Source organism: Lynx canadensis, chromosome D4 (genome assembly GCF_007474595.2).
Source record: "Lynx canadensis isolate LIC74 chromosome D4, mLynCan4.pri.v2, whole genome shotgun sequence".
Classification (NCBI taxonomy): domain Eukaryota; kingdom Metazoa; phylum Chordata; class Mammalia; order Carnivora; family Felidae; genus Lynx; species Lynx canadensis.
The window spans coordinates 88024230-88042346 of NC_044315.2; the positions used below are offsets into that span (position 1 = coordinate 88024230).

Here is an 18117-nt window from a genome sequence, read left to right on the forward strand (position 1 = left end):
TGCGTTCAGGTTCAGTTCTGCTCTGTATATTTCCCAGTGCCTAGTATGACTTCTTTAGTCTCTGAGTTATTCAGAGCTACATTTCTGAATTTCTAAATTTTTGCTCTTGGTAACCAGCTTTATGTCAGGCTTCAGGGAGCACACCTTGAATGCGGTCTCCCCTTGGACGTTTGTAGAGATTCGCTTCATGAAAACAGGATGTGCTCAATTTTTGGAAACGTTCTGTGGGTGCCTGAAAAGAATGCATACCATGCAATCACTGGATAGGTGTGTCCTGGGTCAATGTGATCAATCCTATCATTTAAATATTCTGCCCTGAATGTGTTAAATCTGTTCTGTCAGTTACGGACAGAAGAGCATTAAAAAAAAAAATCTCTCCCTACAACGATGTGTTTGTGTTTCTTGTACACACTGATGTCCAAGGGTTAAGAGCAAAACCTTGTTTATGTTTTGAGGTCATCTGGTCCTACGGATTTAACTGAGCTGTTTGGTACTCGAAGTATTTATTGTTATAAAGTTGATCCTCCTTGAGCTGAATAGTTAGAGGGTTTTTTGGCCCGAAAGTCAGTCTTCCTTCGGTCGGCACTGGCCAATCAGTGGATGACAGATCTTTTTCCATTCTTTTATTTTCAACCTTTCTGTACCTTGCGTGTTAGGGGTGCCCTGGAGCCTGCTTCGGATTCTGTGTCCCCCTCTCTCTCTGTCCCTCCTCCACTTGTGCTCTGTCTCTCAAAAATAAATAAAAATATAAAAAAAAAAAAGAAAAAAAGAAAAGGGGCACCTGGGTGGCTCAGTCAGTTAAGCGTCCGACTTCAGCCAGGTCACGATCTCGCGGTCCGTGAGTTCGAGCCCTGCGTCGGGCTCTGTGCCGACAGCTCAGAGCCTGGAGCCTGTTTCGGATTCTGTGTCTCCCTCTCTCTCTGCCCCTCCCCTGCTAGAGCTTTGTCTCTCTCTCAAATAAATAAACATTAAAAAAATTTTTAAATGAAATCTACCATCAACTTTGCGCTTCTGACTAATCTTGCCTTCTTCTACACACAAATGTCAGTGGCATGACATATGGTTTGTTGATCACTTTATCCTCAGTGCCTACGATATCTCCTTGCACACAGTACATGCTCACTAAACAGTCATTTAGTGAAGGTTTAAATGTGATTTGCCTAATTACCAGCAAGGCTGCTGGAAGGGTTAAAAGGTTAACCAGGTTCCCTGGCCATGACCCAAGTGGCAGAGGAAATTTTCTACGTAATTACTGGACAGCGTCCGGTGTCATTTCGGATACTTGAGTCCTAACTTCCTACTCTCGGACAGAACACAACTGCTCACATAGTAAACGGCATGAGGTTTAACTGGCTTATATACACCGATGACCCTTTCTGTATTTGGTCCCACGTGTAATAAAAAGTACAGGGACAAAGTTTTCATTTCAGGAGGTGTATTTCTAATATAAAACAGCAGCGAAGGTAATTATATGTGCTGCTACATTTTATATGGCGTAACAGGATTTATAAAACCCACCCATTTTTCAGGAGCTGCTTTACCAGAGGCAAAAAAATAAATAAATAAACAGCTACTTTTCTTTGGCATAACCAAATTTTATGTTTAAAAACGATTTTTTTTGGTGTTTATTTATTTTTGAGAGAGAGAGAGAGAGAGACACAGAGCACAAGCAGGGGGAGAGAGGGAGGCACAGAATCCGAAGCAGGCTGCCGGCTGCGAGCCGTCAGCGCAGAGCCCGACGCGGGGCTCGAGCTCACGAACCGTGAGATCATGACCTGGGCCGAAGTCGGACGCTCAACCGCCTGAGCCACCCAGGCGCCCCTGCATAACCGAATTTTAATCCCAGCTTCCATATCGTTCAAATTACACAGAGTCACTTTTTGGCTACATGCAGAGCACAAAAATCTCAAGTTATCTTTTAGAAAATCTCAAGTTCAAATCTCAGATGGATCAGTGGCTCACCTAACTCACTCAGGGAGAATTTTAGAAGGTGGGAGACGATTAACAAAGTGGTTTTTCAATCGGGATTAGTAGCAAGTATCCCCTACGTGATATAAAAGATGTACAGGTTATAAACGTGGGAAGCACAAGGGAAGACAGATATCAAATCTCTTCCATTTTTGTTTTTTTTTTTTTTGTGGGTACGATTCTAGGAACTTGCAAAACAGCTCCGAAGGCTGGGAACCCCGGAAGGGGAGGCAGAAGCTGGTCAAGAGTCAGCAACCGTCACCCCCCTGACGGCTGGCGGTGTGTAAGGCAAACTGTGATTTATTTTCTAGACACTGTCAATATGTTCCGTAACAAGAAGCGGAGACGCGAGAACCTCTGGGAAGGCTGACTGTCATTCAACCTCAGGGAGAAAAACAAGCACGTTTTGGACCCAAAGCTAGGACATGGGGCAAGGGGGAGGGGCTAGAGTCACGCCATGTTTCTCTTCCTCATTTGTACACGAGACTTGGCTCTGGGGCACGTGGGTGGCTCAGTGGGTTAAGCATCTAATTCTTGATCTCGGCTCCGGTCACCCTCTCAGTTTGTGAGACAAAGCCCCGTGTCAGGCTCTGCGAGGACAGTGCGGAGCCTGCTTGGGATTCTTCCTCTCTCCCTCTGTCCCTTCTCCCCCTCCTCTCTCCCTCTCAAAATAAATAAACTTAAAAAAAAACAACCCTCAGCTATACAGTCACGATTTAAAAAAAGAAGAAGGTGGGGGGGATGGGTGAAGCAGGTGAAGGAGATTAAAAGCACACGGATCATGATGAACACTGCGTAAAATATGAACTGTCGAATCACCACATTGTCCACCTGAAGCTAATACGACACCGCACTGTTAACTCTACTGGAATTAAAGTTAAACACCTAGAAAGAAATACAAAATTTAAGGGTCGCCTGGCTGGCTCGGCCGGGAGAGCGTGCGACTCTTGATCTCGGGGTTGTTGAGTTCAAGTGCCACGTTGGGGGTAGAGATTACTTCAAAAGAAGTAAAAAAAATTTTTTTTAAATGCAGAAATATAGAAAAAAAAATCTTATGTATTTTGTTGCCCAAACTCAGAATAAAACCTATTTGTGAAAAGAATTCTCCTGATCGGTACTGAAGTCTTCCAGGAGACTCTCCGCGACAAAACACGCGGCCGAAATAATCACTTATGTTGAACCCATTTTAGGATTTCCTGTCTTTCCAAACTGAACCTGAATTCCTTTCTTTCTTTCCTTTTTCTTTCTTTCTTTCTTTCTTTCTTTCTTTCTTTCTTTCTTTCTCTTTCTCTTTTTCTTCCTTCCTTCCTTTCCTCTTTCTTTCTTCCTTCCTTTCCTTTCTTTTTTTCTTTCTTCCTTCCTCCTTTCCTTTTTCATTTTTCCTCCTTCCTCCCTTCCTCCTTCCTTTCTTTTCCTTTTCTATCTTCCTTCCTTCCTCCTTCCTTCTTCTATTTTTCTTCCTTCCTTCCTTTTTCTTCCTTCCTTCCTCTTTCTCTCTTCCTTTTTTTCTTCCTTCCTCCTTCCTTCTTTTTCTTTCTTCCTTCCTTCCTTCATTTTTCTTCCTTCCTTCCTTTCTTTCTCTCTTCCTTCCTCCTTCCTTCCTTTTTTTCCTTTCTTCCTTCCTTCCTTTTTCTTTCTTTCTTCCTTCCTCCCTTTCTTTCTTTCTCTCTCTCTCTTTCGACTTTTTTTTAAGTCATCTCTACACCCAACGTGGGGGCTCGAACTCACGACCTCGAGACCGAGCGTTCGCGAGCTCCCCCCGACTGAGCCGGCCAGGCGCCCCCGAACCTGAATTTCTCAGTAAATCACACTGCTGCACTCTACCTTTGGTCCATCTCCTTTTGAATCTCTTTATTTAATTCATCGACTTTCTGCTGCAGCTTTTTCCTTCTCTGCTCAGGCGGGAGGTTGCTGAAATCCTCTGGTGCGGCGCCCTGCAGATGCAAACATGCGTGAGCCAGCGGCAGGGCTGGAAAACAGACACCGAGCGAAGCCTGCAGGAAAGATGCCCCCAGACCCTGGGGGCTGCAGATGTCCGCATGTGTTTTCATGAAATCGGTGAAGCCCTTTCCCACGACACCCAGCTGAGTCGCAGAATCAGTGCATGCAAACCGCCAAGGAAAGTCCCACAGACCGGTTCCGGCTCCAGGTCTGCCGGCCCAGCCGCCTTCCGCCAAAGGCAGAGAGCGAGACGGCAGAAGGAGGGAGGCGGAGAAGTACCTCTGACCCCCGAGAGAATCCACGAGAAACCCATTTTGCGACAGATTCTCCACTTGACCGTCAGGGTCGGTGGCATCGCTGAAGTCTGAAGGAAGTCTGGAGTTTCTGCTTCCTTTGTAAAACACAGGGACAAGCGCCCCTGTCACCCATGTCCCGTCAAAGGCACTGCTTTCCTCCCTGATCTTTCTTCCCATTTCTGCACACAGGCGGAGGCCAAAAGTTTCCATCCCCAGCAAGTGACAGATGGGACATCTGGCTCCTCAGAGACCGTGGGTGAAAAGGACATTAAAACATGTATCCTCCCACCTCCCCACCCCCCACCCCCCACTGGACCCTTCCCTCTGAAAGTCTGGTCACGCTTTTTGACATCTAGAGGGTGACCGCAGAAAAGTCCACGGAGAGCTCGCGCCCCAATCTCCACACCGGCTTCCCAGCGTGCAAATAAATCCATGCCGGCTGTTTCCAATCTGGCAGGAGGAGATTTTGACATCTTGATCCCCCTTCAGAAACAATTCCTATCTTTCCTCCGTGCCTGCGATCTGAGCAGAAAACATCAACAGCGAGCTTCCAGACAGATGCTTACGCGTTAGAAGCTGCGGCTAGGCTGTTGGTCCCCGAGTGCTTTGACTTCAACGAGGCTGTGACCATAAAGACAGAGAAATGTATTCCACAACCAGGGAGAAGCCAAGGAATTGAGAAAGAGATTCCCCCCCCCCCCCCGCCTTGCTTTTGAGCCAATTAAACAAAGACCAGACTGGCTCGGGAGGGGGTGGAAAAGAGGGGACCCGGATAACGGAATTCCGAAATCAAGCTGAATTTGCCAAGCAGCTAATATGGTGCTTTGTGACCAAGGCTCCTTGGCTGCCTGTGACCGGATGCCAGGTTGCTGGGCTGGAAGCGTGTGATTCAGCAGGGTTTACCCGAAGGCCACGCACAGACCTCTCAGCTGATGCTCTCAGACTTGTGCGCGCGTGTGTGTGTGCGTGTAAGAGAGAGAAGATTTGAGTGAAACCAGAACAGAAGTGGCTATTTCCCTGACGGCAAACCGAGCCAGTCCAATCGCCTCGAGAGCGAAGATGAACCAGAAAGAAATCAGACTTGTTTTTTCTTTCCCACGTGCTACTACCGTGTCGGTAACACCTGAAACCCTCAATCGTGTGCTTTTTCACTTGGCTGAATTCAGTCGCCGGGCCCGCGAGCACGAGACTCTGTCCTCGTGCTGGGTTGACTCAAAACAGATCAGCATGCCTTCCGGAATGGAGGGGCTTTTTGTTCCGTGTTGCTTTTCGGTGCTGCAACAAGTCACGGCCGCCAGGAAACCTAGCGAGCGGTCGATGTCGATTCACGGATCTTCACTAAGCCTGACCGTGTGCTGGGAGTCCCGAAGAATTTTTTTTCTACAAAGGATGGAAAAGGTCTCATGTCTGCACTGGTCAGTGCGGTAGCCGCACAGAGCTGCTGCACATCTGAACCGCGGCTAGTGCAACCGTGGGACTGCTTTAAGTTTTCGTTTCATTTTCCTGAACCGAAAGCCACATGTGAAGTGTGGCTACCGTACGGGACGGCACAGGTCTAGATGGAGAACAGGTGTAAGATTTGCGTCTGGTGTATCCACAGCTGCAAAGGGATCTTCAGTAAAACGGACAGTACTTAGGACTTACGAACAGATGCCCTCAACAACAAAAAAGTTAATTTTAATCATTTACGAAAACTAAAAACGGTTAAATGATGAAGGATGAATTAGGGCCCTTTTGATAGATATTCCGTGTTTCTGTATTGCTGTTTAGAAACTAATCTCGGGGCACCTGGGTGGTTCAGTCAGTTAAGTGCCCCAACTTCGGCTCGGGCCATGATCTCACAGTTCGTGGGTTCGAGCCCTGCATCGGGCTCTGTGCTGATGGCTCAGAGCCTGGAGCCTGCTTCGGATCCTCTGTCCCCCCCCCCCCCGCCCCTCCCCTGCTTGCACGCTCTCTCTCTCTCTCAAAAAATAAATAAAAATATTAAAAAATAGAACCTAATCTCATGCACTATGCCTCAAACAAACCTCATGTCGCCCTTGGAGATGCAGGTCGTAACTTCTACATCCAAAGGAGCGTATGGTGTCTGGAAGTGCCTTAAAAGGCCATTGTGTCCAATTAGCCTTTTAATTCCATGAAGGAATTTATATTTCTAGCTTCGGGTCAGAACAGACTTTCTGAAGTCTTTGGAATGGCCTGGTTTACAAAGAGACTGGCCACACCAGGTGGCACTGGTGTTTCAGGAGGGGGGACGTCAAAGCACGTATGGTTATTTTAAGTGGCTGTGGCTCTAGGAGGAACTTGTTTTACCCATTTCTGGAATCAAACACTTGCTCCGGAGCATTTCCCCACAAACAGCCCAAGCACGAGCTGCTTCCTGGGATTTTACGCTTGTTTCCACCCCAGGCGTCTCTGGGCAACACTCCACTTCTTTATTAGCGTCTACGTAACGATATAAAGCAACAATTCAATACCGGGTGGGTAAAATGATTTCTATCTCAGACAGAAAGACCGCCTAATATTATTAGTGATATTATCCTTTGTTGCCAGCACCTCAGCAGAAGAAGAAACACAGAAAGGGCAAGGAAGGAACCCCAGTATCTGAGAGACGCCTACTTAATTGATCTAATTTCTCCCCAATTGTTGCTGTCGTCGAACGCAGTTCATTGAAACATTTAGAATGTTTTCCTTCTTGTAGACACTTTAATTAGGGACTCGTCTTGGATTTTGAGTTTATGTTCAATTTAATAAAATATTCATTTCCTTCCTTCCTTCCTTCCTTCCTTCCTTCCTTCCTTCCTTCCTTTCTTCCTTCCTTCCCTCTTCTGGTTTTGGCGTTAGGGTAATGCTGGCCCCAGAGAATGAGTTAGGAAGTATTTCCTCTGCTTCGATCTTCTGAAAGAAATTATAGAGAACTGATAGAATTTCTTCCCGAAATATTTGGTAGAATTCACCAGTGAGTCCATTTGGGCTTAATTCTTGATAAATGAATGCTAGGATCAAATAAATGTGTGTGTGTGCGCACATGTGTGTGTTTAAGTACGCTCCACGCCCAACGTGGAGCTTGAACTCATGACTCTGAGATCAAGAGTCACATGCTCTATGGACTGAGCCAGCCAGGCACCCCTAAAAGATTCATTTTCTTTAGGGTTGAGTTGGTTGCCAAACACTGAGTCAGGTGGAAAAAATTCTGTATATGCGCACATATACATATACATGCACGCGTACAAATGTGTACATCAGGATAACCAGAAACTCTTATCCTGCATTATCAACAGAATTGCATAAAGTGCTGACTTCATCCCTGGTTGAATTGTTGCAATTTATCATGGTCCATAATTTTAGGAAATTCTCAGCTGTGCCGTTGAGACTACTATGTAAGTTACACGTATCTGAAGTACAGTTAAGGGTTATAGAGTTAAGAGTTTCTTTTAAGAAATTTAATAATGATTAGTCTGTTTACTAGGGCTATATGCAAGTATGTAGGAACAACACAGAACACTAAGTACATTATTTTAGAAAGGCTTAGGAGGCTCCTTCCGGTGTCTGTAAAGTCACCTTGTGATTTCTTAAATCAGCTATGCACAAGGCACCCACGTATTTATGTAGCAACTTTAAAGATTCCGTGGCTTGCGATTCTCGCAGGCTGCCTCGGACCTGAGTCGGAGACCGGCACCATCCCTGCACGTGTCCTGCAGGCTCGAGCACCCTCCAGCTGCGGAATTTACCTTGACTCCAAATGATCCCATGAGCCACCCCCCCCGCCCCGATATTGAGTATTGCTATTTATGCTCGCACTTAAATAAAGCTTATGAATATTTGCCATCCTCTTAAGGCCCCAATAAGAAAGAAAACCAAATCAGGAGTTAAGCGTTAATTTTCTTAGCAACTTGAAAAGATTAAGATCGCCCCTATTAGATTTTGGACCTTTGTTTTGCAAAGGTCTGATGAAAAAACACCAGCAAAAGCACACGCAAAGGAAACACACACCAAAAAAAAAAAAAAAAAAAAAAAAAAAGCTGATTAGATTCAGGACATGCATAGAATAATTGTGCTTACCAGCTTGAGAGAAAGCTTCATGTAAAAATTGAAGAGGTAACAGGGGAAAAAAAGAGAGAGAGACAACACATCAGAAGAAGAGGAACTCGACCAGTTCCACCGTATTAACATAGCACATAAATTCACCTGTCGCTTGTGCAAATGGCTTGCAGCGGATCTGTGCAAACGTTCACAAGAGGGGCTGGCCCCTGCCAAAAACCTTCTTTTAGCTGCCACGTTGCCAGAGCAAAGAATCAAGATAGAAAAGGAGAGTTTCTGTTCACAGTTCTGTATCGGTCACATCAGCCTGGAGATGAGCGGAATTAGGTTTGCAGTGGGTAACACATGCGGATAATAAAAGCCAAGAATAATCAGGTAGGCTTTTGTTCGCCAAATTTCACATGGAATGTTTTACTCACAGCGGGGGTCTGGAGAGCAAGGACGTCCATAAGGTACAAGTAATCTAGCCTAAGGAACTCTAATCACTGGCATTTCTTAGAGGCACCCACTCTCGAGTGGGTGAACGGGGGACCAGGGACTGGAAGTTGCTTGAGGAAACCACCCACAGGAGCCAGAAAGCCTCTCTGCACCAGGCTGGAGGCAGGACGTTGCTCTCTCCCACCTGAGCACCGCTCACCACCTCCTGCACCGTGGAAGGTGTATTCAGAGGCTCTCCATCCACTCTGAGCCCTACCCCCGGGGGTTACATAGCACTTGGGGAATTAACAGCAGCAGCTACTCTGAAGGTTACCTTTAGGTAACCTTCTCAACTACCGAGGGGCACTTACTCCTTGCTGTGGATTTCCTGGGAATTATCAGGACACAGTAGGTGCAATTCTGCTGGGCCTGCAGATTAGCAAAGGTATAGTGATTCCTCGACACAAAACAGATGACGAGGCATCTCTGAATTAGCAAACGAAACATTCGGTTCTTCGTTAACAGGGGGGACATGCTCTATGGCTATAAAGCAGTGTTTTGAGAGCGCAGTGCCTTTTTGCTTAGCTGTCGTCAATCCTAAAAGTTCGGGCAGCTGTAGTAGGATCAAAAATATGTTGGGGACAAAGCGCCGAAGAAAGGGCCCTTTGATTTTAAGTGGCGAGTGGGGAGGGTGTTAAAATTCCTTAGCCAGATTTAAAAAATCTTATTCTTAAGATTAACTCAAAATGGACGCTTCTTTTTAAATAGGCAGGAAGCTTTTAAAGACATTGCCCTTATGGGGGAAAAAGAAAGGCTTTGAAGGAAAGAAGTGGTCGGACAAAACTTTTGGGAGAACACGGTACACACAGGCACACTCGCGACTGTCTTGTGCGCCCCTCCTGTGAGCTTTAGCACAGATCAGTTTGTCACGACTTGGGTTCTTTACAGACAACACCGGGTGCACAGCGGAAAACTTTGCGAATATCTTCCCTAGAAAGCACACTACCACCTACAGATGTCTCCTCACACGTTATCGTCTTCAATGCTGCTAATTCAAAGAACCGGCATTTGAACTTCATACATTACCTGCTCTCTATTCGGCTACTTCGGTCACTTATATATGTATGCAAGTTATGTATTCTTCCTTAAGCATCCCGAAAGAAGAATTCTAACATCAAACCTCATGGCACGGGAATATCACCACTTCATAATGAAAACGAATCATGAGGACTGGAAACAAATCCGAGCACCAATAGGAAAATACCGAGTTTTCAAGACAAAATTCGATTTTCCGAAGTGGACAGTGATGGGTAATCTACATAAAGCACCAGCACGGTGCCGTGTATTCTTGTAACGATTATTATAAACTGGTTTTCGGTCGTGAGTTGTAAGCCAGCCAGTTAGATCATTGAACATTAGAAACCGAATCATTTAAGAGAATCGTTTTCAAAGACGGCATTAAGTGCGCTGCGAGACACCCGGGGAACTAAGAAGCTGTCAGTTTCAGGCAACAAGTATGGAGCCTTGGAAGCCACACGTGTCAATAACACATGAAGGGAACACAGAGCCAGCGGGTCCATGTGTTATTCTGCAGCCGCAGGTACTAACCTCAAGTACGAAGAAAGGGGACGGTGAAAATAAATACACGAGTAAACGTGTTTAAGGTCCATGGAAAGTCACGGTACTACTCTATGACCTTGCTCGTTGCTTCAGTGGTCGTTCTGGCTCTCCAAGCTTTACGGCATAACCCCCTTACGGATCCACCTGTTTCCGACCGGATCGTGAGCCCTCTTGCTACGCAACTGCCGTCCGTTAAGAGTGTCCTTCTCCTGGGACCACGCTCTGTGGCTGCGCTTATGGGTGAGACTCTGCCGTAAAGGCGTATACCCAGGGACATCGTCTCAGACGGCCGAGCTCAGCTCACTGGCATTTTTAGGCAGTTTGGTGGTTATTGGGAAGTTGGGTTCTCTTCCCCCCTCCCGCCCCAAGCTTTCCGGATGAAGGAGCTTGGGATTGCATTTATACTGAGAATTAGGCTTTTTCTGTGTCCAGGTCCGCCAGTGGAGAATTTCATTGCTGGGTCCCCAGTCTTGGTGCTGTCATAGGGGTTAGTGCCTGTGCTGTGACTGTATGACCTGGCCGACACATGGAAACTTACAACATAGTCCCTAGCTTCAAAAGCATACGTGGGCTTCCCTATCGTCCTCTTCATGAGTTCTTTGTGAAAACAGAAAGACTGAGTCTGCCAATAATCAGCAAGAGAACAAGATAAAATAAATAAAAAATTACAGTAACCATAAAACCGCAACATCTGACAAACGGTCGGTAAGGACTTTCCAAATCTTTTCATCCACTTTGATGGGATTTTTCCATGCAACGAGCTCTCAAACGTGGGGGCAAATATGTCCATGTTTTAGATTTAGAAGGCCCTTGCCCAGCCCAGGAAAAGAAATCTTAATTTAAGGCAATCAAATTACATCTGTAAATGGCAAACCGAGACCATACTTTCTAGTTTCATTTTTCTTACGGAAAGATGAAAACATGGCTAATCATGCTCAGGTGACCTGCTGTAGAAATGTTCAGTGAAACAGAATTTTCTTGCAGATGCCAACGGCTTACAACACCCTTCCCTGGTAGGGTTGCTTTACATCTAATTTGTTAAAAAATAATACATTAAAAAAAATAAAATGAAATTTGTTTCCCCAAACTTCAGATTGCTTTTTATTTTTGAACTTCCTAATCGTACTCCGGTCATGAGTTTCCTTTTTCTTTTTCTTTCCTTTTTGTTGACTGCTACTTCCTGAAGGAAGGGTCATCAAATGTGACCTTTGCTAAGAGCAGACTGACCAAAAGTTGAGGGAGGCAGAAATATGTTTCTATTTCCTTATTGATGTTTCCAGTCTGTATATGTGTGAGTTCACTCTCAGAAAAGCACACTCACTATTGAGGAGAAATTTTGTTAACCCTGTTGTTGCTGAGCACAGGTTTAAAGAGTAAGAAATAAACTTCATTTTGCTGATGACCATTTTTTTTTTAAAAAAAAGGGATTTTCCTTTAAATCCTCATAATAGCTGGTTTCTCATTTCACTGTGTTAACTGTTAAATTTTTCCTAGCCATCTTTCCCGTACGCTTATTGATTACTGACATTCTTTGGTCTTTTCCGAAACATTCAGAGAACAGCATGAGACACAGATTCAGAAACCATTTGCAACCGACAGGCTGTGTGGTGTTGACAGAATGGAAGAGACACAAACACATGGGAAACAATCACGGATATTCAACATACTCCATTAGGAGATTCCAAAAGACCGTGCAGAGGGGTTTATTAGAAATATAATAAATGAGCGCTCTGTAAAGGTTTTGGAAGTGGCCGAGATGGGTTAACAGACTTACAGCTGATGTAAAACTTTATACAGTCGAGCAAAAACACCCTGGCCAGATGTTGGAAATTCTTCCAGGAGTAAAAGCGGGATGGACGGGAGTGTTAAAAGCCAGCCTGATCGAGCCAGGGATTGAGATCTCATTATAGAGCTCAACGCGATCTGTCATCTACTTGTGATGCTCTATACTCTGCCTCCTGACAACGGCTCTCCTGAAGTCTTGCGGAAGTCAAATCTCTAATTCTTAACCTGACACGCTGGGTAACCTTCAAACAAAATAATCCCACCAACAATACAGATTCTTTGCATGAAACACTGGGATTCCCTGATGAAAGAAACCCTGCATATAAAGAAATAGGGGGGTTGTCCCTTGTTCTGTTTACTTATTTATTTTTAAAATATGGGACGCGCGGGGGCGCCTGGGTGGCTCAGTCAGTTAAGCGTGCGACTTCGGCTCAGGTCCTGATCTCACAGTCGTGAGTTCGAGCCCCGCGTCGGGCTCCGCGCTGACGGCTCGGAGCCTGGAGCCTGCTTTGGGTTCTGTGTCTCCCTCTCTCTCTGCCCCTCCCTCGCTCGTGTACTCACACTCTCTCTCTCTCTCTCTCTCAAAAATAAATAAATAAACATTTAAAAAAATGGAACGGTTCATGATTTTGTGTGTCACTCTCACATAGGGACCACGCTAATCTCCTCTGTATCGTTCCAATTTTAGCAGATGGGCTGTCCCTTGTTTTAAAAGGCAACAACTTAGTTGGCTGTTATTTACTTACACTTCTTTTTTACCCAAAGGAGGGGAAGAGTAAAAATCATGTCGGTACAAGAACGCATCCCCCTGCCACCGGACGGCGATCCCTGAAGGTCAGGACAAAAGACCTTTACTGGATACGTCACCGCGCTATGTGTCTGTTTGCTCTTCATGGCCACACGTTACTCGTTATTCGTCATGAAGAGTATTGGGGGCGTGGCTTAGAGTCCACTGATCGGTTAGATTTATCTGGGAGGCTACGGCTGACTCTATTCCAATCTTTTCCCATAAGCCACACTGGTATCTACTTTTGGTTCCTGGATCAATTCCACAAGACCCTGTGAGTGAAGCCAGGCAACGGTAATCAGCGTGGCAAACTGGAGTATAAATGACCGCCACTGGCGGGTCGACCGTGTGGTACCAGATTCTCCCTGAATGTGGATGTGGCAAAACCTCGGCGTATGACGAGCGGGCTCTCTGGGTTTCATTCTGGCTCGCCGTCTTCCTAAGTTCATCTTTTTTATGCCTTAGTTTTCTTGCCAGTAAGATAAGGAAACCTCGGTACCTAGGTTCGGAGGGCGGCTGAAGGAAAAGTAAACGACCACACAGAACAGGGTCTGGTACATCACAAGCGCTCGATAAACGTCAGCGGTTTCTTATTTTCACCCTTTAAAGACAAATACTGCGTTCGGCCTCTTCCAGTCAACAGGTATTTTATCAGTCTTGTAAGTTCAGCCAAACAGCTAAAGAAACCACTGTAGGGGCGCCTGGGTGGCTCAGTCAGTTGAGCGTCCGACTTCGGCTCAGGTCACGGTCTCGTGGCCCGTGAGTTCGAGCCCCGCGTCAGGCTCTGGGCTGATGGCTCACAGCCTGGAGCCTGTTTCGGATTCTGTGTCTCCCTCTCTCTCTGCCCCTCCCCCGTTCATGCTCTGTCTCTCTCTGTCTCAAAAATAAATAAATGTTAAAAAAAAAAAAATTAAAAAAAAAAAAGAAACCACTGTAAACTCATGACATCTCCGCCCTCCGAACCCTGAGGCTCAGCCCGGAGAGACGTGCCTCGGCGACACTCAGGTGGTTTTGGGAATTAACAAGCAAGTATTTTCTGAGCGTACAGTGACTTCCAATTCCTCATCTCGTCTGCCACTGGCTTCAGAGAGCGAACCGAAGTTTTCCTTTTTTGGTAAAATATTAATGACTTAGATGTTTTCAAAGGGAAGTGGGGAAAAGTCCTTCCGAAACGCGCGAAGGGCGCACAGAACCCCGGGCTGGCTGGCTTTCCCTTCTTCTTTCCATCCATTCTGCTTCCTCCTTCCTCCTCCCCTCTTTCTATCGTTGTTCTTCTGTCTAGCTATGAGGAATCACAGGCCCTTACGGTTTCACGTTATGGGCAAACACAACGGGTTCAACTCACAAACGAGATAAAGTGACGCAGAGCCAAACACGCAACCCAAGCGCACGAGAGAGACAGGATTCCGGAGCGGAACTTACCCCACGCTTTAGGCTCCTGAAGCAGTGGATTTTGGGTTTGGAGGTCATGAACTCGTTGAAGCGATGGGAGAGGGGTTCCTTTTGCTGCTTGGGAGACTGGGGGCCGTTGGGAACAGCAGTGGGTAAGGCAGAGGCAGGGGGAGGAGGGGGAGGCTGATGGGGGGATGTTAAAAGGGACATAAGCTACATGTGAGAGACGGAGCAGTGACAGAGTAAAATCAGAAACAAGAAGATAAGACACAAAACAAAAATAAGCATCAAATCATATTGGAAATCCAAAGCAAGTACAACGCAAAACGATCGACTATCCCGGCCATGGTCCAAAAGAAAACACTGGGGCATGGGACGAAAGGGGAAGTTTTTAGTAAGTAGAAGCAACGAAAGAAGACCAAGGGATATCTGACCAGCAGCTCATGCAGACTTTCCACATGCAAACTAGGGCTTCTGGTTAGTTACGCCAAACCCGTTAGAGCCAGAAGGGCCAAGACTTCTAACCCGCCTACGCTAAAAGAGCTGAGCTTGGGGGGAGAAAATGAAGGACCCGACAGCCTCTGCGAAGCACATAGCAAGTTATCCTGAGGCAAAAGCAGTCACGCGGCCTTGACCACAGCCGACGCCCAGGTTAGAGCGGCCATGCGCCTGCGCATCACACTATCAAAAGAAAACGCAAAAAAATGGTCATGGACGCACACAGGTTAACACGAGTTCAACACCGAGTTATTAACCCATGGAAGCGATTCCAATGAGATCGGCTGATAAATCGTTATCGGAATTCTGCGCGGTAACCCCTCTCCCAGCCGAGGCGACCGGGCGTCTGGGAGACTTAGCAGTGAAAGGCATGATGGGAAATGGCCGAGAGGTCAGTAGAGGTCAGGGTTAGCGTGGGCGACACGGTACAAAGTGGTAATGCATCGGAAGTCAGACAAATGGCCATGGCAAAGGTTCCACCACCAAAGAGAAATGATGGTTCAAAATAAAACAGCTCACTAGCTTTTCTTTCTGTGCATTCTGCGTTCTGTTTAAAATTCTTTGCTTGTTTGTTTTTAAAGGCTTAACAGAGAAAGTCAAAAATCGCCACACTTTATAAAACTCCTTTCACACCGGGTCCAACCATCAGTACCTTATTTTTTTTGATGAAGGGCCACAACTTTCCTTTGGATTTGCCACCAAATTTGAGCTCCGGTTTGCCTTCTCCTCTGGAATTCGAGAGGCTGTTATCTGACACAGTGCGCTTCATCGGCTGAGTGTAATCCTCAAATTCGATGTCCCCGGGAGGCTCAAAGCCGGACTTGTAAGCTTCTATGACCAGCTGCGAATCCTGAAATGACACCCACCAAACAGGAATGCATTTAAATACGTGCGAATACCTTTTACACAATGAATTATGATCATACAGTTGACCGTGTAAAGAATTTTGTCCAAATAAGGACTCACAGAATTGTATCTATATTGGTTAATAACAGTTTTTTTTCTAGTCAAACATATATATTTTTTTCTTTTTCTCTTCTTAAAAGTTTGTTTAAATCTTTATTTATCTTTGAGAGAGAAACAGAGAGAGAGCAGGGGAGGAAGAGAGAGAGAGAGAGCCTGAAGCAGGCTTCAGGCTCCAGGATGTTAGCCCAGAGCCCGACGCGGGGCTCGAACTCACAAACTGTGAGATCATGACCTGAGCTGAAATCAAGAGTCGGGCACTTGACCGACTGAGCCTCCCAGGCGACCCTCCAGGAATATTTTTATAACTAGAAAGACTTAGTGCCATTTGTAAAGGTATGTGTCTAATGGAGATGGGAGAATACTTTTAAGAACCACCTGTCCACATATGGAGAAACAAATACTAAGGAAGAATGACTCTGCTAAAAGCAGGAGGAAAAAAACGAACGGCTGTTACGCAATTCCCTTGAAAACTACAGTAATACAAAAGTCTGGTTCTCACCAGAAATTCCTAAGGTAATTTAGCACCCCCCCAAAGTCAAAGCCAAGATGAGATCATCGCTCTCATTTCTTTGGTTCATTGTGGTTCAGGGGTTTTAATTCATCGCATGATTTTTCCTTATGTATGCATTTGTTCACAGTCCCAAAGGCAAGCTCCCTCCTGTTTTTCCTCTACTTATCCCCAGAACCTGGATGGTGCCTGGGGAGAACCGTGGGCAACAAATGTTTGCCGAATAAATCAATGAACTCTACGGCGCGCACGCTGCTAGGAACTCTGGGTGCCTCACCTTCTCAGGGTCAGAGAGGGCAGACAAACGTGTGAGGCAATCACAGCCATGATGTCATAGAAAGATAGATGTATACATAAAATATCACAGGGGCGCCTGAGTGGCTCAGTCGGGTAAGTGTCTGACTTCAACTCAGGTCACGATCTCATGAGTTCGAGTCCCACGTCAGGCTCTGTGCTGACGGCTCAGAGCCCGGAGGCTGCTTTGGATTCTTGTCTCCCTCTCTCTCGGCCCTGCCCGCACTCACACAGTCTCGCTCTCTCTCAAAAACAGATAAGCATTTAAAAAGTTAAAGAAAGTAACTATAGAGAAGGCAATCTAGAAAGATCTCAGTTCTTTTCTTTTCTTTTCTTTTCTTTTCTTTTCTTTTCTTTATTTATTTTGAGAGAAAGAGAATGAGGGACAGGCGCAGAGAGAGAGCGCGAGAGAGAGAATCCCAAGCAGGCACCACCCAGTACAGGGCTTGAACCCTCGAACCGTGAGAACATGACCTGAGCCAGAGTCACACGCTTAACTGACTGAGCCGCCCAGGTGCCCCTGGGAAGATCTCAATTCTTTTGTTTGTTTGTTTTTATTATTTTAAAATTTTGTTTTAATGTTTATTTTTGAGAGAGGGAGAGATGGAGAGAGAGACAGAGCACGAGTGGGGGAGGGGCAGAGAGAGAGGGAGACCCAGAACCCAAAGCAGGCTCCAGGCTCCGAGCCGTCAGCACAGAGCCCGACGCGGGGCTCGAACTCACAAATCACAAGATCATGACCTGAGTGGAAGTCAGACGCTTAACTGACTGAGCCACCCGGGCACCCCAAGATCTCAATTCTTAATACAAGCCCACATTTTAGCAACTATTTTAGCTACTACCTACTTTGTAGATGGGCCATAGACTGCGGATTATCTCCTTTTTTTTCTTTTAATTTTCTTTAAATGTGTATTTATTTTTGAGAGAAAGGGAGAGAGAGAGAGAGAGAACGAGTGGGGAGGGGTAAAGAGAGGAAGACACAGAATCTGAAGCAGGCTCTAGGCTCTCAGCTGTCAGCACAGAGCCCAACGTGGGGCTCAAACCCATGAACGATGAGATCATGACCTGAGCCAAAGTCGGACACCTAACCGACTGAGCCAGCCAGGCGCCCCAGACCACCTAACTTTTGACCTCTGAGATCTCTGAGACGTAGACAGGACAGGGCACCATTTTGTGAAGACTCTTTAAAGGGATGGTGTGGGCCCTTCTCTATATTCTGCTTTCTGGAAGTCGAACGTGATGGCTGGAGCTCCAGAAGCCACGTTGAGTTTGAAGGTCACATCATCAAAAGCTGTGAGCTAAGAGGAGCCCGGGTCCCTGAGGTCTTAGAGACATCTATCCACGCCACGACTGGACCCTCTGCCTGCAGACATCCTTTACGTGACAGGGGAAACAATCCCCCTTGTGTAAGACACTACGCTTCTGGTCACACGCGGGGAGACGTACGCTAGCAGAGTCGGATCCACAAGCCCGGGTGTGCCAGTGAGCACGCCGCTGTGCTCTAGCGAAAACATGGCCATGTGAAAATAAGTGGAAACTGACCTCACATAAATAAACCAGTGGGAACGCTTAAGTAATCATGTGATTCTGACACTGCATTAAGGGGG

General features: G+C 46.2%; 1 protein-coding gene and 1 pseudogene across 8 annotated transcripts in view; both read right to left on the reverse strand.

Moving 5' to 3' along the window:
• The window catches only part of FNBP1 (formin binding protein 1), a 140278-nt gene that overhangs the window by 12809 nt on the left and 109352 nt on the right, over nucleotides 1-18117 (reverse strand). For 4 of the 8 annotated variants that reach the window (XM_030292624.1, XM_030292623.1, XM_030292622.1 and 1 more), the window contains 4 exons: nucleotides 15395-15592; nucleotides 14275-14457; nucleotides 8265-8279; nucleotides 3793-3902 (listed from right to left, as the gene is read on the reverse strand). In XM_030292624.1, the coding sequence (XP_030148484.1) occupies nucleotides 3793-3902; nucleotides 8265-8279; nucleotides 14275-14457; nucleotides 15395-15592 (506 nt within the window). The remainder of the gene's footprint in view (nucleotides 1-3792; nucleotides 3903-8264; nucleotides 8280-14274; nucleotides 14458-15394; nucleotides 15593-18117) is intronic. The other 4 variants (XM_030292626.1, XM_030292625.1, XM_030292628.1 and 1 more) reach the window with 2 other exon arrangements.
• Nucleotides 12671-12768, reverse strand: LOC115500175 (annotated as a pseudogene).